Source organism: Ascaphus truei, chromosome 1 (genome assembly GCF_040206685.1).
Source record: "Ascaphus truei isolate aAscTru1 chromosome 1, aAscTru1.hap1, whole genome shotgun sequence".
NCBI classification, from domain to species: Eukaryota; Metazoa; Chordata; class Amphibia; order Anura; family Ascaphidae; genus Ascaphus; species Ascaphus truei.
In genome coordinates this window covers 125,406,088-125,430,627 of record NC_134483.1, presented here as the reverse complement: position 1 = coordinate 125,430,627, position 24,540 = coordinate 125,406,088, and the positions used below count along the sequence as shown (strand labels likewise).

Sequence of the window (24,540 nt, the reverse complement as noted above, 5' to 3'; positions counted from 1 at the left end):
CCCTCACAAAAACATAATGCTTGGTTATAAAACACTTATTCATGCTACTTGGCAAACTTTTAATAATTCTTAGTACACTTTCCCAATAGCGTCTACAATTCATAAGGGGGCTTGTGAGGGTGTTCAAAATAGCGAAAATGAAGACTTGTTTCCCCCAGAACTGATCCATGGTGTGATAATGGAACGGTAGCTCTCACTGGGGAAAACAGTAGCAAAGTTGGAGAACTGTAAAGTTAATACTTTTGCTTTCTGTCACAGGCTCAAATGGTATAGAGCAGCATCTCACAAAACTCAATCCCTTATTCTCAGACGAAATAAAACATTGTTTTTCCAGGTCTAGATAGATCAACCAAGGGAACAAATTGGTTGTTATTTGTGAAGTTATGACGAAGTAAAATGGTCTTTGTGTTGAGTGAGTCACCCATCAACATGGTTAATTGTGTTTTTTCTGTTTTTTTTCTCTTAATACTACAGTATTTTGGTCTAGTAACCAAAACAAAAAGTGTTCACGTACAATAGGATAGATATATAGATAGATAAAAATTAATCAGTGAGCATTGCTAATATGGTTTTTATACTTGTACTACATTTAGCCAAATTGTTTTCCAATTGTAATCATGTATTCCGCACAAATGGAAGTGAACGGAAATGCTGTCTTAAAAATTGTTTTCTTGTTTTAACTCTAGAACTGACAGACGCTTTTCCTCTATATAAGCACTCATTACCTTACTTTTTATCATGTAAACGTTAACTTCAAGTACTGTACATAATGATTATAGTTCAGAGGTAAATGTTTAATTGTCTCTTGAAGTAAGTCCTGGGATACAAAACAGAATCTTATTCTGGTTAATCTGATAACATACCTGTAGAAGTGCATCATGACAATCGTCTTGTTGTCAAGACCACTTGTAGCCTTTGGATCCACATTGTGACTACTGATAACCCTACTGAAATTTTGAAAGTCATGTCACGTAACCGTTTCTAAACAGTTGAGTAAATCTTCAGATTGTTCATTAAAATAACTGCACATTTAACACAAACTTATTTTCTTTCTATGTTTCAGAATTCCCTAATGTAAAAACATAACCTAAGACCATGGAGGTTCTTCAGTGTGATGGCTGTGATTTTCGAGCTCAGTCCTACGATGACTTAAAAGCTCACATTCAGGATGTTCACACTGCTTTTTTGCAGCCCACAGATGTTACTGAAGAAGGTAGTAGTCAGCCTAGATCTGGGGGTATGCATTCCAGCAATCAGTCAGATGGGGCGTTTTCTTCAGTTAAGGATGAATTTGTGTCTGCAGAAGAAACTCCTGGTAGGTGGAATGTTTTATATTTTATTTCCCCCCCCCCCCCCAGATAAATATGTGAGGTTCTTATTTTATAGATGATTGGACAATACACGTGAGATCAGCCAAACAAGTATTGTTTTCTATCCGGAAGAAGGGTTTATTTAACTTAATTTAAAAATAAATAGCATGTCTCAAAAACAAATGTAAACATTTCTCTACGGAGTTCATATTTTTCAGTTATTCAGGAAAATTAATGTCTTGTTGGTTTTATATTGTTCTGATTTTTAGTTTTTCTTTTCTTTTTTTAGGACACAATGCTCCTCAGATTGCAAGTGGATCTTATTATGGCCATAACCCAGGTTTTTATGGGCATTCTGTTGCAGGCAATTCAAAGCCAACCAATAAATTTTTCCAGTGCAAATTTTGTGTTCGCTACTTTCGATCTAAGAACCTTCTTGTGGAACATACTAAAAAGGTTCATGGGCAAGGTGGGGGAAATCAAGCAGGGGCTCCAACACCTGGAACTTTAAACTATAACATCATGATGCATGATGGATTTGGCAAAGTTTTCTCTTGTCAGTTTTGCACTTACAAGTCACCCAGAAGAGCAAGAATAATTAAGCACCAGAAAATGTATCACAAGAGTAACCTGAAAGAAACTTCAACACCTGCAATCTGCCAGCCTACATCTCTTTCCATACCAATGCAAGACGCGTGTAAAGAATTACCAGCAGAAGTAGTGGAACGTAGTATTCTCGAATCAATGGTGAAACCACTAACAAAATCCAGGGGGAACTTTTGTTGTGAATGGTGTACCTATCAGACACCTCGACGGGAGCGTTGGTGTGACCATATGATGAAAAAGCATCGTGGCATGGTCAAGATACTATCAAGCTTAAGACAAGATGGAGTCAATTTACCTGATCTACAGAATACAAGTTCACAGGGATCCAGCTCTAGTGCCAGCTTTATGCCTTTAAATATAGCAGCACGTGATATTCCCAATGCTAATATTTCAAATTATAGGGGCAATATTAGTAATGCACTTCCAAGAGGAGGTACGTCCAAATTTTCACCTATGTCATATATTCCAATAAAGCCCAAACCATCTTCAAACTCTGGCATTATGAATTTGGCAGACAGACACCCTTACGCAATTCCTGACAAGTCCAATTCTACTGCTGACATGGATAATAATAGCATCCTAAATGATTCCAGTTCTGATGAAGAGTTTAATGAAATGGATAGTGAAAATGGTCTAAGCCCAATTGATCATCACGGTTCAGGAATGTCTGGAGAACCATTATTGGGATCAGAGAGCAACAAATTACTGGAAACTAAGGGAATTCCTTTTAGAAGGTATATGAACAGATTTCAGTGTCCTTTTTGCCCTTTTCTCACCATGCACCGGCGCAGCATTTCTCGTCATATTGAAAACATTCATTTGTCTGGAAAGACTGCTGTATACAAGTGTGATGAATGTCCCTTTTCTTGCAAAAGTCCTTTAAAACTTGGCGCACACAAACAGTGTCATATTGGCACATCACCTGAGTGGGATACTGTTAGTATCATGAACGAAAGCATGCCATCATCTTTAAATGAATCATATGAGGGTAACAATGTAAATGGCAGAAAGTCAGGAGTTATGGCAGAGTCTCCTCATCAGAACCCATACAAATGTACAATGTGCAACTACTCAACAACTACTCTAAAAGGTCTACGTGTTCATCAGCAACACAAGCATTCATTTTGTGATAATATGCCAAAAAATAATAGCGTGGTACGGCAGACGCAAGACAGTGAACCAGATTCTAATACTTCTGGTACTGTAAGGAAGAGTCAAACTTCCATACTGGGATTATCTTCCAAAAATAATTTTGTAGCGAAGACATCTCGAAAGAGCACTAATGATTTTCCTTTAGACCTGTCACCTGTGAAAAAGAGAACTAGAATTGACGAGATTGCAAGCAACCTGCAGAGCAAAATTAACCAAAGCAAACAACAGGAGGATTCAATCATTAATGTGGAGGACGATGAGGAAGACGAGAACGAAGTGGAGATAGAAGTGGAACTGGACAAAGAGGAAGAACCGTCAGACCAGATGATGGATACAGGAGATCTATATGAAGCCCAACAGATCTGGAATAGAGATGCCTGTGTCTCCCAAAAAAGTTTGAATTTCAGGAACATACAGCACAATTATACAGCAACCAATGGGGCAGAAATTGAGTTGACTTTATCGGATGACGACGATGATTACTACTACCAATCTGTGGGTCTCAAAGAGCAAGACTTAAGTGCTTCTATTTCGTGCAACCAGTCGAACATGTATAGTGAGAATGACCAAAATAATGAAATTTCAGAGTATAGTGAAGAATCTGGAAGGCTATACTATTGTAAGCACTGTGATTTTAGCAACAAATCAGCCAGAAGTGTTAGCACGCACTATCAGCGAATGCATCCATATATTAAATTCAGTTTTAGGTATATCTTGGATCCCAATGATCACAGTGCAGTGTACAGATGTCTTGAATGCTATATTGACTACAATAACTTTGAGGATTTACAGCAGCATTATGGAGAACATCATCCAGAAGCAATGAACGTTCTTAATTTCGACCAATCGGACTTGATATATAGATGCCGCTTTTGTTCTTACACAAGCCCAAATGTTCGAAGTCTGATGCCACATTACCAAAGAATGCACCCAACCGTTAAAATCAATAATGCAATGATCTTTTCAAGCTATGTTGTTGAACGACAAGAAGACTTAGCTTCTGAATCCCAAACGTTACGAGAAATTTTGAATTCTGCCCCCAAAAGTATGGCAACATCCACACCAGCAAGCCATGGGACTAGCGCATCCGCAGCATTTAACAAAAATGCCACAACAACATTTGCTCCAGAAAGTGAGAATCAAAAAAGTTCTTCTGTTAATAATGTGGTGGTTTATGACTGTGAGTTATGTGCATTTGCAAGTCCAAACATGCATTCTGTTCTAGTTCACTATCAGAAGAAGCATGCTGATGAAAAGGCTTCTTATTTCAGGATTCAGAAAACCATGCGTGTTGTCTCTGTAGACACTGCTACTGCTCTCTCACAGCTATCATTTGATGGAGGCTCTTCCATAACACCAACAACTTCCAGTGTGACCTCACCAGCTGACATTAGTGCTGAACTCTACTTTTGCAAGCATTGTTCGTATAGCAATCGCTCAGTTGTGGGTGTGTTGGTTCATTATCAAAAAAGACATCCTGAAATAAAAGTCACTGCAAAGTATATTCGGCAAGCACCTCCAACTGCAGCATCGATGAGAAATGTAGATACTCCACAGAGCACACCAGTAAAACCAGTTCCTGTGCAGAATGCGAAAAAGAGTGGTGCACAACGCCAGGAGAATGAGATGTTCTTTTGCCAACACTGTGATTATGGGAACCAGACGGTTAAAGGAGTTCTCATCCATTATCAAAAGAAACACAGGGATTTTAAAGTAAATGCAGATGTTATTAGACAACACACGGCTGCAATCAGGAGCCTCTGTGAGCAAGGGCAAAATAAGCCTGCCATTAACATGCAATCCCCAACTTCTACTGCTGAACACGGCAAAACAAAGCTTAGAAGTCTGAGATGTAGACAGTGTTCATATTCAACCCCTTATGTTTATGCTCTAAGAAAGCACATGAAAAAAGATCATTCTTGTTTGAAGGCCACAGTCACTTCAATACTGCAATGGGCCTTTTTAGATGGATTTATAGTGGCTGGTTATCACTGTGAGTGGTGTATTTATTCTCATCCAGAGCCCAGTGGTTTGCTTGAACATTACCAAAGGAGGCATCCTGAGCATTATGTAGATTATACCTATATGGCAACTAAGTTATGTGCAGGTCCAGATACTTCCCCTTCAGAAGAAACCTCAGAAACAAAATCCTATAAGTGCAGGGACTGTACTTTTGAAGCACCTTCTATTTGGGAAATTACCAACCACTATCAGGCTTTTCACCCCTGGGCGCTAAAAGGTGATGAATCTGTACTACTAGAGATCATTAAGGAAAAAGATGCTACAGACAAGGCAAATTCAGAAGAGGCTGGATCTTCAAAGGGTAACTCTATTCAAAAGTTTGCAACAAATGCAGAGCCACAAGTGGAGACTAGTGATGATTCAGGTTTATTCCAAGAAAAGGTTTTACAGTTGCCCATTGGAAATCCTGCAATATCTGCCTCGCCATATCAGTGCACAGTTTGTCAATCTGAATATAACAATTTACATGGCCTTCTCACCCATTATGGCAAAAAGCATCCTGGTATGAAAGTTAAAGCAGCAGATTTTGCACAGGACGTAGACATTAATCCAGGTGCTGTATATAAATGCAGACACTGTCCTTACATCAACACACGAATCCATGGTGTCCTTACCCACTATCAAAAGCGACATCCTACAATAAAAGTCACTGCTGAGGATTTTGTGCATGATGTGGAACAACCTACTGAAATACCTCAGAATGAGGTTGAAGAAAATAATCGTATTTTTAAGCAAGGATATGGTGCATACAGGTGCAAAATATGCCCCTACACGCATGGCACACTTGAAAAATTAAAAATTCACTATGATAAATACCATGATCAACCTGAGCCTAGCATGCTCTCACAGTCTTCTCCAAAGGATGTTCTTTCTGTAGTGCTAGACTCTCTTCCACATGAACCGCTATCTCAAACAGTTGTTGCTAAAGAAGCTGGTGAAGTTATTGAAACTTCTGATTGCCCAGGTAACCACCTGGCCTCACACACAGTGTTTAGATGCCAGTTATGTAAGTACTTCTGCTCCACCAGGAAAGGGATAGCCAGGCATTACCGCATCAAACATAACAATGTCCGAGCACAGCCAGAAGGCACAAACAATTTGTTCAAGTGTGCACTGTGTTCATATACCAATTCAATTCGCAAAGGCCTTGCTGCTCACTATCAAAAGCGACACGACATAGATGCTTACTACACCCATTGTTTAGCAGCATCTAGAGTAGTTACTGACAAGCCGAGCAAAGTCATTATTCCTACCCCACCGAAAGATGATTCTCCTGAATTAAGTGAAGAGTTAAAGAAAGCGGTGGAAAAGAAAAAATGTTCTCTCTGTTCTTTCCAATCATTCAGCAAAAAAGGCATTGTGTCCCATTACATGAAACGCCATCCTGGAGTATTTCCTAAGAAACAATATGCTAGCAAGCTTGGCGGTTACTTTACAGCTGTATATGCTGAGGAAACTGAATCCCAAAGTGCTACGGAGGAAAAACCTGAACCTGAGCCTCCAGTTGTAGAGCCAGAGCCCCAGGAAACAGAGTGGCTTCCCTTCAGATGCATAAAATGTTTCAAACTCTCCTTTAGCACCGCTGATCTTTTATGCATGCATTATACAGACCACCACAGTAAGGACATAAAGAGGGACTTCTCCATATTAGGTACGACTGGCACCCGCTCATATACCACCACTTACCAGTGCAAGCATTGTGGTAGCAAGTTGAACAGTGTACCTGAGCTGACCTCCCATTTGAACGTTCACAATGAGGACTTCCAGAAACGCTCCAAACGTCAAGAGAGAAGGAAGCAGCTTTTGAGCAAGCACAAAAACGAGTGTGTCCTTGCAGAAAGTAAACAGGACAAGGTAAGGATCTGTTACTTTACTCGTCCTCTTAATGATATCATGTATACTAGCTTAATGCTGCCTTTTTGCCGAAATAAATATACCCCATGCCCTTTTCTTTTTCTGGAGCTGTCGCCACCAGTATTTTAAGCAAGGAAGTGACAGATTAGCTAGAAAATAAATGAATGACTAACGGTAGACTTTTAAGAAGTACAGTGTTGTTTTTCTCTGAACCCTTTAATTGTCGTAGAGGTTGGAAATGTACGTGCAAAGTTTAGTGTGAAAAGATCATAGTGCACACTTGGCAGCCCTTGTGTTGTAGATTGAAAAATGAAGTCCAGATTTTAGATGCGGTAGAAAAAGTATTGCAAATAAATAACACTTTTATTAAGTTTGAGCACGCTACTTTATATTCGGGCTTTATCCATATTTGTAACCATAGATTTAGTTCAGTTCCTATTGCAAGTCTCCATGGTTTAAAGAAGTTTAAATTAATTAAAAGCATTAATTCACTGCCTTAACTACCAAACCTGCTGGTCCTACATTAGAAAATCACAAGACCTGAAGCTAGGTAATACATAGTTACATAGTAGATGAAGTGGAAAAAAAACATATGCTCATCCAGTTAAACCTATGTTAAATTTAGGCGACACATCTTTATATGTGTACTGTAAATATTTTGATCCAGAGGAAGGCAATATTAAAACGTTAATGCACCCACAATCTTCTGTATTTGCCCCGGGCAATTTTCCTCTTAGTGCGCAAATCGGTAAAGGCAAACCTGTATTTGGACTACACTTGCTTTTCACGGATGTAGTCGATGATCATTATTCCAGATGATGATTATTTTTACCTTGGGAATTTTTTTTTTTTTACTGCTGTTCTCGGTCATTTTGATACGAAAACAGTACAACAAGACTTATTCCATACCCTAGCTACTTAACTATAACAAGAAACTTGTATGGTGTATGTGTATATTGTTATACTTAAACGTTCGTGTGTATATCTAACTTGTATTTTTCTATCCTTAGGTACAAACTGCAAGCAGTCAAGAAGTACATAAGCATTTGAAGGAAAAGGAAGTGGTGGGTTACAAATGTAAATTTTGTGTGGAAGTTCATCCAACGCTTCGAGCCATCTGTAATCATCTTCGCAAACATGTCCAGTATGGAAAAGTCACTTCAATTCATTCTGACGTAAAGGTAAAAGCGCTCTCCTCAATGACATAGTTATGAAATTAGCAACAGGACACTATTATATCGAACATAGCAATGTATTAAGTGTAATCAAATCCTAAAGAGTCTGTTATAAGTATGTATATACAGCAACTCTGTTGCATAATACATTACTGTATTTGATAGCCTGGCATAATTTGTTCAATATGGTACAAATTAATTGTAAACCTCTCCTATTGAACAAATGTCATTTAGCAGCTTATTTCATCTTGATGTCTGACTGACTTTCTTGGGGGCGTGGGGGGGTACTACAATACCAGAACATATCTACTTTTTGAATATTATAAAGAATGTACTTTCTGATGCATACTCTATGTATCATCATTACCAGTGGTTGACAAATCACCCAAAAATCTACTCGCCGGACCAAAAAATCTACTCGCCACCTAGTCCCGCTCCCAATCCTGCCCTGCTTGGGGTCGGCCATGAGGAGGTCGCCACGGGGTCAAATCCAGTCGCCACGGGCCTGTATTTTAATGGATTTGTCGAACACTGATCATTACAGCTTACAGCAGCTCTAAAATGATCTTGTAGGTTTATTCACAAACCTGCATTAAGCCTATTGCAGGTAATTTAATTATTTTTGCTGTGTGCATATATAATTTATTTTTATAGCACCAACAATTTATGCAGTGCTTAACACAATTACAATACAGGGGAAATAAAGTATAAACCATGGGGGTCAGGTGATATAACCTAAGGCAAAGAGAGACCCCGGCCCAAGCATATTGGGAGATTTACAGATGCAGTAGGAGTAAAAGGAGAAGGAGCGGCTCGGTGAGTAAAGTGACTGGCGCTGAGAGTTTGAAGCAGGGGAGCCTGGTTCAATTCCCGGTGTCGGCTCCTTGTGACCTTGGGTAAGTCACTTTATCTCCCTGTGCCTCAGGCGCCAAAAACATAGATTGTAAGCTCCACGGGGCAGGGACGTCAGCCTGCAAAATGTCTCTGTAAAGCGCTACGTACAACTAGCAGCGCTATACAAGAACATGCTATTATTATTATTATTATTATTAATTAGAAGTGAAAATCAGTGAGGTCAAGTACATCTTGAGTCAGTAGTGTGGTTGCAAATAAGCTGCTTCTTTTTAAAGGTGGGTTGTCAACTGGGATTTAAAAATGGAAAGAGAAAGTTCTTGACGAATATTGAGGGGAAAAGAGTTCCATAAGGAGGGAGAGTTGAGTGAAAAGACTTGAGAAGGCTGTAGAGGTAGAAGGAGCAAAGATTAGACATCCTTCGGTCGAGTGTAAGAAGTGAGTAGGGGTGTAACGAGAGATCAGCGTTGAGATACATGAAGGCACAGATGAGTGTAGAGTCTTAAACGAAAGGAGGAGAATTTTTTAGTTGACGGAGAAATTAATAGGAAGCCAAAATAGTGATTTCAGGTTGATGCAGATACCAGAATAAAAGAGCAGGAGAGAATTCTATCAGCAGCACTTTTAATTTATTGTAAGGAAATTGGGTGTGAGGCAAAGAGGCCAGAAAAAAGAATGCTGCAGTTATCCGTGTGGGACAGAACAAGGGCATGAAATACTGTTTCAGTAGTCCAGCAACAGAGGAAGGGGGTGTATCTCTCTACGATTGAGTAGGAAGAAACGGCAGGATTTAGTAACCACATTTATGAGGAGAAAGAGGGAGGAGTCCAATGTAATGAATACTAAGCCTTTGTGAATAATGCTTTAAATATATATAATAGCATGTTCTATAATAACTAGTTTTACGCAGCGCTTTTCAGAGACATTTTGCAGGCACAGGTACCTGCCCCGTGGAGCTCACAATCTATGTTTTTGGTGCCTGAGGCACAGGCAGATAAAGTGACTTGCCCAAGGTCACAAGGAGCCGACACTGGGAATTGAACCAGTTCCCCTGCTTCAAACTCTGTGCCAGTCAGTGTCTTTACTCACTGAGCCACTCCTTCTCCTCATGTATATCTAATCTACATGCTATATTTTTATTATATGTGCAGACACTGCTTTATATAGTATTTACAGGAATTCTATCTTGCAAATCCCATTTTCTGCATAACCATTAGTAGTACACACAGCTTAATGTTTTGTTTTGATTTTTTTTTGGTTTTTTTGCGGTTCTGTTTTTATTTAAACTTTTTAAATAAATTGAGAGTTAGTGGTTGCATGAAATAGTAAATGCATGTATAGGTGAAGGTGACCTTGATTCAGCTCTGAATTCAATACGGTAATACAAATTAAAGAGTATCTTGGATAAGTCAAATTAGCAAAGTGAACTTGGTGACCACAGCCTGTTATGGTTCAACCAGGGATTTATAAACACATCTTTATTGTCAGATAAGCAAAATGTTTCTGCAGAGCCCTTTTCTGATTTATTATACTCTTTTTCAATCCTTTCAATTGTTATACAAATTCTGGGAAACAAAGTATATACATAATAAGAAACATTACATGTATAATATTACATTAAACTGGAGGGTGCTTTTTGACCAGTATAACAGTAGCTGTCAGCAAAAGGATGGTGTTGATAAACAAATGTTATAACAAAATAATTTTTAAGTAGTACAAGCTTTCATCATCAGGTCTCTTAATGAGGTACATTTTTGCTGTGAGCTTGAATATATTGAGTATTATCATCAAGGCTATAAAATTATTGCCAAGAGAAGCCTAATGTTTGTCTAGCTGTACTGTTCCTGAGTTTGATACACAACCCCCATTGACATAACTATTTCAGTATCAGAAGAACCAGCTACTCATTAAACTGCATTCTGACCCCTGCAGCACTGAAGGGATTTGATCATCTGACTAGATTGTAGGTTGTTGGAGACATTGGGCCTTATTCATTCAGCACTGCTACTCCTTAAGACCCCTTCCAACGTGGCTTCGTAAATGGTATACTCAAAATGTGCTGTATGGTGCCACACCACATCAATAGGGTCTTAACCTATCTTCCAGCATGGAAGGTACGTTATGGAGTAGCACTCCTTGGTAAATGTGGATCTATGTCTCTTTTTATACTTTAATTTTTTTTTTTCAATCAGGAGAAAGAAGAGATCACAGATCCAAATGTGAATAAAGCCGTAGAAAAATTTGGTGATGATAATACACCCACGGGAGAGGGAGTTTCTGGCGGAGAAACAAGAGATTTGAACTTGGAGGAAGATTTAAGGCCTGGAGGCTACCCCTGTACCCAGTGTGATCGTGTTTTAATGTCCATGCAAGGTCTGCGTTCCCATGAGAGGAGCCACTTGGCACTGGCGATGTTTACTCAAGACAAGTACAGCTGCCAGTACTGCTCTTTTGTTTCTGCCTTCATTCACAAGTATGTTTTTGTTGTGTTATTCTTCCCCAAAAATGAGGAGTGGCATTCCTAATGCTTGTAGTATACTTCTAGGTAATGTAAAATAGAAAAAGGGATCAGGAAAAAACAACTTGGGATGCCCCTAAATCCCGGGAACTGGGTGAAAACACAAGCTGAAGAGGATGGGTGCTAAAGGCAAAAAATCCTAGTCAAGGAGCAGCATAGCAAGCAGAGGGGGCTAAGCACACCAAAAAAGGAGTAAAAAATGGGATTAATGCAAAGAGATAATTTAATTACTATTAAAGTCGAGAGTATCCAACGTTTCGGTTCCATCCACCTTCATCAGGGATCACTTCTGATGAAGGTGCACAGCACCGAAACGTTGGATACTCTTGACTTTTATAGTCATTAAATGATCTCTTTGCATTAATCCCATCTTTTACTCCTTTTTTGGTGTGCTTGGCTCCCGCTGCTAGTATATTTCTAGGCACATACTGAATCATTAAAATATAAAAACAATCTTGCTGAAAAAGTCACTGTCAAATAAAGACAAAAATAACATCATATCGGCATTTCACAGATCTTACTTTGCACGTTATATGTTAAGCAGCAAACCCTCCTGGGATTTTTATTTCTTTCTATTTGCAATGGCGGGGCACCTCCTGGTTCCTGAAATAATTAGTTATGGTTGCAGGTGCCGGGCTCCCTTCAGAGAAAACAATACGGCTGTTCAGATCTTCCGGAACCTGTAGATCAACAGTGAGACGCAATGTCATTGGTTGCTGCTTCCAATTGGTCGACAGGGGTGGCCTTGTTGAATTCTCCAAAAGGAGCACAGGCAACTACCACAGTAAATATCTCAGGTAAACGGGGCTCCCGGCACTAAAAATAACAAGGTTCAGCAGTGGAGAAACCCCACTTGTTCCAATATTCTGGGTTTGCTGCTTTAATAGTACCGATAGAGTAATACAATTGTAAGATTTTGATCTGCTTCTGCTTACCATTATGCATTAAAAAATTTTTTTATTTCTACAGGAATGGGATAATTGTAAAGTAATGATCATGTGTTAAGTTGTTTTCATGTGTTTGTTTTGTTTGTTTTTTATTTAGTTTGGATCGCCACATGCAGACTCATCATGGGCATCATAAGCCATTCAGATGCAAACTTTGCCCTTTCAAGTCGTCCTACAATAGCCGTCTGAAAACTCATAATGTGAAAGCTCATGGTGGTGAGTTACCGTACAGTGGGTGATGTTTCCAGGGTACTGATGGAGGGAAGAGGAGGTTTTAAGTGCACGTAGTGACAATCAACTTTTCACGGCCAACAAAAGGGAATAAAACCATTTGTTGGCAGTTGAGGTACTAAGTGATGTGGAGCACCTTTTCAATTTGCAAACTTGCCAATGTATTTTATGAAGGCTCAGTGTTTTAACAGCCTAAATTATTTTCCAAATCTTTAAGAAAGCTCTTTCTGTGCACCTTATTTTTATTAACTGGTAGTTTCACTACTTTTTCTAAGACACTTCATCCACTGAATAAAATTACATTTTGATTTGTTGGGCAACATGAGCCTGCACTCAATGATATAACAGCAATTATTATATTTGATCTCGAATATAAATACAATTAGTTTTGTCTTCAATATCTATAATTCCAGCTATTCAAATTTAAAAATAAATAAAAAATCTATACATTATGAAAAATGTGTAGTCATCCTATCTACAGTATATGTTTTGCTGAAATTAAAGATAGGAATTTTATATAAGTTGAAAACATACAATACATTTTTTTTTAAAGTGAAGTTCAGTTATAATTACGTTGCTTCTCTTTGCAGGAGAACATGCGTACAAATGTGCATTTTGCTCTTTTTCAACAATGACAATCAGCCAGCTGAAGGATCACTCTTTCAAAGTTCACGGGAAAACACTGACGCTGCCCAAATTACGCACCATGCCTCAGACAACCTCACGTACCAAGCATACCTCACGGATTGGGAAAAACGAGAAAGACTATGATGGCATAGACGGTAAGATCCGATTCATTGCAAGGGACTGGAGCTTCCACTAAAATGCAGTTTGTCATGGCTTTTCCTGTGTCTTGGAAAGTCCATGTTCTTGGCGTGGGATCAATAGTATAAGCATTAATTAAGTTACTTGTACCTGATATATACAATTTAAAAAAAATCCCTCCTTTAGGTGACTGGACTAGTGCCATTATAGATCAAAAATATATTAAAAAAATTATATATGTGTATCTCCAAAGCTCGCACAAATAAAAGCATTTTGTTTTCCACAGAACGGATGCGACTATTGTATAGGTATAGGTGTGTATGTATAATTTTAACAATGTTATGAGGGTAACTCATTCCTCATTACCGAATCGTATAAATAAAATTGGAACTGGCATTCAGTACTTCAGAATATAATATTTGAGTTAATTTCTCTATACTATGTTATGATACAACTCCTTTGGGGCTACGCGCATTACTAAAGCTTTTTTTTGTGAGTTCTCATTGACGTAGGTAGATGTTTTCTGTTAGTATGATTCCTTCATGAAATGAACATGCAGAACTTGGTTTTACTCGATTTTATGTATTGTGCAAATGTGATAGTCTGCAGGTGCTACCAAAGTAATTTCTTAAGTAAATTATTCTGATGTTCAACCCTAATTGGCAGTAAATATGCTATTCAGTCTTCAATCGGTTCAGGTAGTACTTGTTTTAATATTTCTGAATGGTGACAATATGGAGTTCTACTTTCTAAGGGTATTGTGGAAAACGTAAAGAAAATTGGGAATATGCATCTGCAGAGAGAACTTAAGTATACAACACATGATTAAAATGAGTTAAATATATTTTGGTGGGCAGTATGCAGTGTTACTTTCAAGTATCTCCTATAACTAGACTGTCTCCAGATCTTAAGTCCGTAGGCTTTTGACAGAGCCCTAATGTTAGTTGCCAAGCTGCATTTTAGCTTCAAAAACTGCACAAGATTTGTCACAAAAAATAATACTAAATTTACAAAAAAAAAAAAAAAAAAAAAGGTTTGGTACAGTACATAACCGCTGGAGTCATTTGAGAGAGGACAAAACTAAATGTAATCATCACTCAAAGGTGGTTGCTGAAATACTGTGTTGTGTGAAAGTTATGGAGCTCAGTAGTTTTAAGCCATACATGCATTACAGCGACATCTTGTTGTTTGTAAATAAACTTTTAAGCTAGCTGATATTGAAACTATATGTAAGAATATTAATATCCAGAAAAGCTAATCACTGCTAGATATGTCCTCTCGAAGAGGATAAATGACATGGAAAGTGTTGAGTTACTACAAAAAGAATAAGATGTCGGACTCTACAAACTTTGATTCGCTTCAATAGCTGAAGTTCCGTTTGTGACTGCAACCTTTCTGAAGTCATTAATAAGCTATTTTCTTGAGGAATGTTGCTGTTGCCAGAAAACATGTAGGCTAGTGAAATTTTGTGGATAATAAATATCAGTGTCTGACGTCCTACTCTGGATACTGCCCTAAGAAATGTAAAAAGGGGTTCCCTTCTCACCTAGTGGCATTGTTAAGTACCAATTTTTAGATTGCAATCGTTGCTACAAAACTTTTATCAGTTAAAAAAACAAAAAGGGTATCCATAGGGAAATTACACCTTTGCATAAAAGCATGGAAATATCCACTCAATTCATATCTTTGCTGAAAAGATTGGTGAAACCATGTCTTGTATTGGAAAGAACAGGAAGACTGTTTCTATACTTGCGCAAGACTAGTTTTACTGGGAAGAAAGTAATGTGCTACTTCCTGCCAAGCAGGCTCAGGCATGTCATATTCAGCTATTTTACAAAACAAAGTTGGATGTGCTTCTGATTTCAGGAGACAAGATGTAGAGCCTGTTTGGGCAGTCACATATGTACAATTCAATAAATGAGCAGAAAACCAAACTCTCTCAAAGAATTACAAAGTGTTGTGTGCTTCTTTTCTGCTCTACCCTCTCTAGGCACTGGAGGGAATACAAAACTACCTTTGTTTTTGTCAAATGACTTACCTCATTGTTTTTTGGAGCTGAAATGTTGATTTGAGACGCAGCGTGATTGTGTGACTCTTGAGTTATAAAATTAGAGCTGCAGTAGACTCCAAAAATAAGGGAATTTGTTTCCAATCAGTCACGTGTATCAGTGAGCTAGCCCCCCAAGAATTGGTATTACTGAGAAGAGAGCTTTAATCTAGCCCGGTTCTTTACTGTAAGGGTAATAAAAATATTGAACTTACTACCCATGAAGACGATGATGGCAGATACAGTTGATATTTTTAAGAAAGGTTGAAAATTTGTTTCAGAAATAAGAGGTATACAGGGATATGCTTAAGAGGTTAAACATAGGAAGAATGTTGATCAAGGTAGAAATCTGATTGCCAATACTGCACTCGGGAAGGATCTCAGCCGATTTAAATTTAAACATTGGTTGAACTCTGACATAAGTCTTTCCTCAACCTCATCTTCTATGTACACTGTGATAAGTCAAAGTATGCAGGCCAGGAAATGACGCAAGAATTGTATACTTTAAACACTAGTGATTGCTTGCTTTCTGTAGCCTCTATGAGAACATAACATAAAATGCATGTTTGATTTGCATGTTATATACATACCAGCAGTGTGCCTTCTGGTATACAATCTGACCCTTTCCACACCCCTGATATTAAGCAATCTGAATCACTGCAAATACCCCCTTCTTGACAAAAGGAAATCTCCCTCAAGTTTGTCGTCTACTGGTGTTGAACCCCGGCATCCCTACACTGGGAAATCTTCAGGTGTAGAACCGCAGCATCTCTGCACTGGGAAATCCTCAGGTGTAGAACCCCGGCATCCCGAGACTGGGAAATCCTCAGGTGTAGAACCCCGGCATCCCGAGACTGGGAAATCCTCAGGTGTAGAATCCCAAGACTGGGAAATCCTCAGGTGTAGAACCCCGGTATCCCGAGACTGGGAAATCCTCAGGTGTAGAATCCTGATACTAGGAAATCCTCAGGTGTAGAATCCCAAGACTGGGAAATCCTCAGCTGTAGAACCCCGGCATCCCGAGACTGGGAAATCCTCAGGTTTAGAATCCTGATACTAGGAAATCCTCAGGTGTAGAATCCCAAGACTGGGAAATCCTCATGTGTAGAACCCCGGCATCCCGAGACTGGGAAATCCTCAGGTGTAGAACCCCGTCATCCCGAGACTGGGAAATCCTCAGGTGTAGAAACCTGACACTGGGAAATCCTCATGAAGAACCCCAGCGTCCAACACTGGGAAATGCTCAGGTGTAGATTCTAAAGAGAGAAAATGTCAGCCGATTAATATTGCTGCTTTAAGGCACTTTCAAAATCAGTGGGTATTACATGTGATGTACGTTCATGTAGAAAGCTAGCATACTATATACTAAAAAGTGTGGTTTGCAGAAGTGTCTTTTGTGGTGGTTTCATATTTAAAATTAGTTTCATACACCTGTATTTGTTTTAGTAATGATAATATATATCAAATGTTTTTTTTTCTGTTTATACAGTGGTTTAAGATGGGTCAGGGCATAAACACTGCTAGTTCCTCCTCGACAGTTGGACTCAGTTTTTTGATGCTCTTTTTTTTTTCTGTAGGGTTATTTTTCTGCTGCTTTGAGACCAACTACCATTATTATTTTTCTTGATAAGATTTACCTTATAGTCATCTCCACTGTAATGTATTTTTCATATTTGGTATAAGAGGTAGGATGCAGAAAACCTGTTGAATGTATATTTTCATGATTGCTTAATAAAACCTAGAACAAAAGGGATGTGGGCATTTATTGGCAGTTTCACAATAGAACAGTCTGAAAAACATTTCATAGATCAGAAACATTGAATACATAAAAGAAAAAAACAGAATCCCTTCAAAACTATTTTAAGAACTAATGACATTTGTGACTTTTTAAAAATTATATATATTTTGTTCAGTTTTGCAGTTTATATTCATTCCTTTAATTACAAATGGATTGTGTTCATTGCTAAAAGGTAGAAATGCATCATGAATGTTGTCATGTTGCATATGAAGCTACTACTGTATACAGTATTGGGATCCAATGAGCAGTAAAAAATTATTTCAAACAAACATTACATTTAATTTGTTTTTCTCCATGCAGCTAGCATCTTATGTGCGCAGTATAGCTTGTGACTAAAGACTGTTGGATTATTTTGTGCAGTAATGTTAAATGATCGTTATTAACTCCTAAAATATAATTAAAGCGGCAACATGCATTTTTTTTTGTTCCCCCTCCCCCACTGCCCCCCTTTGGGATCTTCTGGAGGTAAAACCCAGGGTGGTGCCATCCAGGAGATTCTGAATAGGACAAAAGAAACCTTATGAAACAGTAGTGTTTTTATACATTTGATCAGAAAAACTACAGTACAACTGCAGGGAAATATCTTTGTAGTGCTGCAGCTTAAAAAGAAAAGCTAACTTTCAAGAGCACACTCGTTGGAAACACATTTTAGAGGACTCAAAGGGGAAATTTCTGTGAGCTTCTCACAAGTTTGAGAACGACACAAAAGTTGCCTTTCTTTTGAACTAGTCAGAGTTCAATATCTATTTGCCAAACATTGGCTCCCCTGGTTTCAGTTAACATGTAAACAAACATGTATTTTATTTATTTCTGAGATTCCTGCTTTAACACAGTGTTGGCTCGTCATAAAGAGAACATACTTCACACTTCAAAATGACACCTTTTTGCTGGAAGTAAAGACTGCACTGTCTTTTTTTTAATAGCATGTGCTACATTTTATTGATATTAATGTGAATAACTGCTCATTAAAGGCAGATGATGTTGAAATGATGATTACTCTGTAGCATTCGCCACATGTAAAGAATTAAAAAACTTCAGTATCTTGAATTTGGCCCATTCTTTGGTCTATACCGTGGGGAGTTACAGGCCTGTACAAAGGCTACTATTGGCAGTATTAATAATAAAATAGTGTATTAGGTTATTGTATTTTCTTAATCTACTTTTGAGCCAGTTAATCAGAGATCACCTTCCTTAAGTTATATTGGAAAGAAAGACATGCAAACTAAACAAAAACATTTGATTATTTTAATTGGTTTCAACTTGGATTGCATAGAATTGCAACAAGAGAAGTTCTTATGAAGAAATGGTGTGCTAATGTTAACATTTGCCATTTTGGATGGAATTGCTGTGCAAAAAGGATTTTGTTGGTCTGCAATGAGAACCACTTGCTTCATTAATATTTGTAAAGACTGTCCTCTGTGTTGCTGGTGCAGTAGCTTGTTCTCAGGAAGACCAATGTGATTAGCATGTACATGAGTGGACAACTTAAACAGATCTTGAGGCTGTGTAATAGGGCATTGTGGATCATTGTTAAGTTACGAGGATGGTAATTTATTGACTTGTGTTTATACGAGTTGGGAGGAAAAAAGAGATCCAGACTAGCGAGTTTATCATTGGTTTGAGGGATATACAGCAGGTTGGGCAATAATTACTCTAGAATTAATTTGCATTGTTTTTACGAATGAAAGCTAAAAAATCAAATATTGTATGGTTAGAGTGAATTTTTTTTCATGCATTAAATATATTTGTTTATGTAATCGTTAGATTATAAAATTGCAGTTCAGATTGATTTTATTTATTTTTTCATTCCATTGGCAAAAATGTCTTCTGCTGGGTGCCCCAACCCCGACCAAGTGTTCAGCTTATAAATGGCACAATCAAGTTTCAGCTTTTGCACACCCAAAAAGAAAAGTCCTTTGTTTGCTTTTCTGGGCGGATACATTGCTATTCAGCTGTGTTATATTCATCCACAACACCATTATCTATGTCATTCTAAGACAGCTGCAGGCTTGATATTGTAGAACAATGGAGATAAATTCCACAACACGACATGCAGAATAACATATTGGAAAGGGATCAAGATCTTTTTCTGTATTTATTTCACAGTTCATATGCACATCCATGCTCTGTATGGTTGACTCTGACTCCACTGTACACATTGCTGGAAAATGAAGTGGGAATTGAATACACTTCCTCAGTCATTGTAGAATATTTATTTGTTGCTGGCCTTCATCTTGTGACCCTGTGATAGTTCCTACCTGGTAGAAGCAGTCTTCCATTCGATTTTGAGATTTTAGTGATATTGTTTTTACTGAATATTTATTTTTTCTTTTCTTGTTGACCTTTTATGCTGTATTGCCACACACATTAACTTTTGAGCTGCATTGTCGGAACATTATTCAAACTGAAATCCTTATGGATGGAATTTGAGTTTTTAAAGTTGCATTACTTTGCTTTACTAAAATGTTAAACTTGGTCTCTCCAGAGCATCTCCTTTTTTATTTTTCATTATAAAAAATTGGGAGCATAGACAGGAATTACTACAGTGTGGTGTGTTATTCCATTGAAGGAGCATACTTGTGAAAGTTGCACTCACAAAGGTTCTTATCTTTCATTTAAAAAAAAAAATATGGTGGAGAATCTCAAAGTTGCCTTTGCTGCTGTCACTGTAGGCACCAGTGCTGCTGGGGTAATTGGACAGGGAAGAGACTTGTCCAGGAACTTCTCTTTAGCCCTTTTCCAGCGCAGCTGTCTTGTCCCCTTTTGGGTGCCTGTTTTGGTCTCCGAATTCACTATTGCCCACCACCACCTCACGCAACATGTTTAATTAGCACTTCATCAGCACATCTACTGATAAACGGCCAAAAAACAACCTTCTATTTAGGACATTTTCATCTTTGTTCTTGATGATCCTCGCTAATCATTCCAGGTCTCAGTTCTTTGTGAACAGTATATATGTACTGTTTATATATATATATATATACATACAGTGGTCGACAAATCACCAAAAAATCTACTCGCCGAACAAAAAAATCTACTCGCCACCTAGTACCACACGTGTGCTGCTTGGGCCAATAGGAGCTCGCCACAAATAAAAGCATTTCGTTAGCCACAGAACGGTATCATCTATTTATTTTTTGATTATTGAAGCTCGGCTAACACGGTACTGATACCTCTACATATATATATCACATTATTTTTCTTTCTTTTTTTTTTTTTCCACTGAGACTTGTGTGGCCTGGAGAGCTCAAAGTGAAAAATTGTACTGTACATATACGCTGTTCCCAAACATCTGAGAACCAGAAGGATTAGTGAAGAATTTGTCTAACCATCTGATAGTTATACAGGCCATCAAGGATCAAGATGATGATCTAAAAATAAGAAAGGGTTGTTTTTGGCTGCTTGTCAGCAGGCGTCATAATGAAGTACTCATAGAAACATGAAACGCGTTGGATGAGATCGTGGTAGACGGTAGTGGATGTGGAGAGAATCTCAAGGACTTTGAGGGACGTGATGCGAAGGACGTATGGTATGGGATGGCAGCTCAAGAAAAGAGCTGAAGCCACATTCATGGGCATGTTTCCAACTACCCCAACGGCACTGGTGACCGCTGCAGTGTGAGCCTTGAGATCCTCAACCAGTTTTCGTTTTCTTTGTATGTGTATGTATGTGTCTATATATGATTGGTTATCTTTTTCTCTTTTGCATATTGTGATGTCACCTGCGAGATATGTCTGAAGGACTACAGGTTTATAAGATTGAACTTTGTATATGGTCAGATAATTATCTGCACTTTATTCACATTGGTTTAGGCGCCGGATTATTTGTTTTGTATTTGTCTAATTTTTGATCTGATTGGTCAATTATTCCTGGCAGCCTTTCTTATAGATATAAGTTATTAGGTTATTAACCAAGTGTGTTAGGTACACTTATAATTTCACAATAGCATTAGCGCTATCAAACACATCACTTTTTTTCACGTTTATTGAGGTCAATACTTTAAAATGTATTATGCTTGTGCACTGTAAAATAAGATGGGACTTTCAAAGCCGGTATTCTGAGTAAGCCAGGGGTCTACCAAACTGTGGTGCCACTGTGTCTATTCGAGGTCCAGACTTGAAAGCCACAGATGCTAGCAGAGGTGTGAAGAACATTTGGGCAGGATGGCTAGGTGAAGTATCCATGTTCCGAGTAGCATTTGCCTTCCCAGGCCTGGAGGCTTCTGCATAACAAGTGGCTAAGTTGGCAAACTCGCGCATGCCCTTGTTTCATTCAGAAGATCGCTTGCCTGGCTTCAGAAAACTGGCAGCCATCTGATTGGCTGGTTACAAAGTTCCCACGCTGGGATTGGCTGTAGTATTTTGTGAATGAACTCCAAAATACTATAAGAAACCCCACAGCCAATCCAATGTTGAGATTCTCTAAAGATTTTGTGCGCCAAGACCTCAGCGGCAAATTTGAAATCGCCAAAGATGCTCTTGGAGAAATAGATGCGAGCCGGCTTCAGAAATTTCAAGACAAGAAATTTTCTAAGTCCCACTTTTCGGGGCCAAGTTCTTAGAGTAGAACGTAGCGGTCGCGGCTGGGATTGCAAGCCGAAAAGAGTACCAGAACGTTTGGTGCCATCAAGGGATTTCAGTGTCTCCGAAACGGATACAGCGTGGCATCAGGAACTTCATGCCGATTTGAGTCCCAGGACACTTCGGGCTAAGTTCCGGTCAACTACAAACTTTGTTTTATTGACTGTAGAAGCTAGGAAAGTCTAGTTCTTTTTCCAAGTCCCCCAGTAAGTGTGTCTTTCTCTTGTATTTTGTAATCCACTGTGTGTCTGTTTTCAATGGAATAAATGACAATTTGTTTTACTATTTGGCTTTGCTCGGTGTTATGATCCCGGTATAAAGGTGTAAATGCCTGGTCTCCCATGACAATGATGACACCATCTTCAACATAAATTGAAAATCTTTCATGGTTTAATTTAAGTTCAGAATCAGGAAGTACACCATCTAAAAATCAAAACTGTATTTTGTAATTATTGCTTTTTTTTTTTTTAACAAGTTTCTCTCCATGTCAGTGCATGATGTAAGGGAATAGGCTCCTCCCATCTGAAGGTAGAACACAGACTTCTGACCTGTTCACAGCCTTATAAGCCCCATCTATGCCTGCTTCAGGTCAATTTACCTGTGTACTATACTGTAGGAGGAACATTTTTGTATTTTTAAAAGAGCCACTCTCAGCGTCCTGGGGGGGAGTTCAACTACAGGCCAATATCACACCATCCTAACCCCACACAAGACAAGCTCTAATGCCCTGTCGGTGGGGCTGAGGTATCACCACAGCGAACAGATGCATTCCAGCTGGGTACTGGGGGCAGGCTCTCCTTCCCGCACCGTCCCCCACACAGTCGTGTACCTGATTTCCTCTGCTGAAGTCAGAAGTGGAGAACCCAACCACAACCTCTCTGATGCTGCCGCTTCCCTGCTCAGCCGGTCGGTGGCAAACATGGTTTATAGCTGGGTACTGTAAGTCATCAAGAATGGCTACACAATAGTTTCGTTAAAAAAAACAATCAAGATTTATTTAGCGACCCATACACAAAATCCACACAAATTACATACACTTTATCAGTGTTCGACTCTTCTGGAACAACAGATAGTCATAGAAGTACTCAAGAAGCAATAACTCTATCATGTTTATGATGCCAAAAAAGGTTGTGCAGTACTGGACCATAAGGGACTGAACCAATTTATCAAGATTGAATCCATCCAGTGAGTAAAGACACTGGCTCTAAACAATGATGCCTAGTTTGAATCGGAGGAGCCTGGTTCAAATCCCGGTGTTCCTGGTGACTCCTTGTGACCTTTGGCAAATCACTTTATCTCCCTGTGCCTTAGACACCAAAAACATAGATTGTAAACTCATCTGGGCAGGGACTGTGTCTGTAGAAAGCCTATGTGCTGCGTACCGTGCACTAAACTAATTGTGAAGCGCTTTGAGTCCCATTGGGAGAAAAGCGCTATATGAAATAAAGTTACATCCAGGAGATTTTTCTTGGCAGCCGTGGACCTCGATGGTTCGTACATACAGAACATGTACCAATTCTTTCCATGCACCAAAAGTTTCTCTGGTTAAACTACAACAAAAACTACCAATTCATAGCCCTTCCCCATTGGCCTTGCAACAGCTCCCGAGTATTTAAAACATTTTTAACTGCTCTTGTTTCCTACATTCAGCAGCAACAAATATTTTTAATCCCATATCTGGACGATTTTTTTGATGAGGGCTAATTCCAGAGAGTGCGAAAATACGTGATATCAGTCATTCACATTATCTTAACACTGATGGTTGATAAACTTAAAAAAGAGACTTGTTCCCTTTTCCATTACGTTTTTTGGAAATACAACGCAGGTGTACTTGCACCCAGAAAAGAAGCATCATATAGGGCACATGTGCAGGAAAATAAGCCTGCAGTACAGCAGTATACAGTGGTGTGAAAAAGAAAGTACACCCTCTTTGAATTCTATGGTTTTACATAGGGCATAATAACAATCATCTGTTCCATAGCAGGTCTAAAAATTAGGTAAATATAACCTCCGATGAACACGTGACATATTACACCAGGTTATGATTTATTTAACAAAAATAAGGCCAAAATGGAGAAGCTATGTGTGAAAACTAAGTAAACCCTTACTGCTTCCATAGGAATTAAGATGCTAAGTAGCAGACAGGTGCTGCTAATCAAATGCCCTTGATTAATTGATCATCAGCAAGTGTGACCACCTCTATAAAAGTCAAAGTTTTAGCAGTTTGCTATTCTGGAGCATTCAGGTGTGTGTTAACACAATGCCAAGGAGGAAAGACATCAGCAATGATCTTAGAGAAGCAATTGTTGCTGCTCATCAATCTGGGAAGGGTTATAAGGCCACTTCCAAACAATTTAAAGTCCATCATTCTACACTGAGAAAGATTATTCAAAAGTGGAAAACATTCAAGACTGTTGCCAATCTTCCCAGGAGTGGACGTCCCAGCAAATTCACCCCAAGATCAGACCGTGCAATGCTCAGAGAAATTGCAAAAAAACCCAAGAGTTACATCTCAGACTCTACAGGCCTTAGTTAGCATGTAAAATGTTAAAGTTCATGACAGTTCAATTAGAAAAAGAGTGAAGAAGGGTTGCCAGGAGAAAGCCTCTTCTCTCTAAAAAGAACATGGCAGCATGGGTTAGATTTTGCAAAGTTGCATCTGAATAAACAACAAGACTTCTGG

The 24,540-nt window shown here is 38.7% G+C and overlaps 1 protein-coding gene across 4 annotated transcripts in view; it reads left to right on the top strand.

Annotated features, from left to right (window-relative positions):
* ZNF462 (zinc finger protein 462) overlaps positions 1–24,540 on the top strand; it is a 74,597-nt gene that overhangs the window by 34,021 nt on the left and 16,036 nt on the right. For all 4 annotated transcript variants that reach the window (XM_075594402.1, XM_075594411.1, XM_075594421.1 and 1 more), the window contains exons 2-7: positions 1,064–1,315; positions 1,600–6,944; positions 7,955–8,125; positions 11,164–11,444; positions 12,534–12,652; positions 13,258–13,449. In XM_075594402.1, coding sequence (XP_075450517.1) covers positions 1,096–1,315; positions 1,600–6,944; positions 7,955–8,125; positions 11,164–11,444; positions 12,534–12,652; positions 13,258–13,449 — 6,328 coding nt within the window. In that variant the 5' untranslated portion in view covers positions 1,064–1,095. The remainder of the gene's footprint in view (positions 1–1,063; positions 1,316–1,599; positions 6,945–7,954; positions 8,126–11,163; positions 11,445–12,533; positions 12,653–13,257; positions 13,450–24,540) is intronic.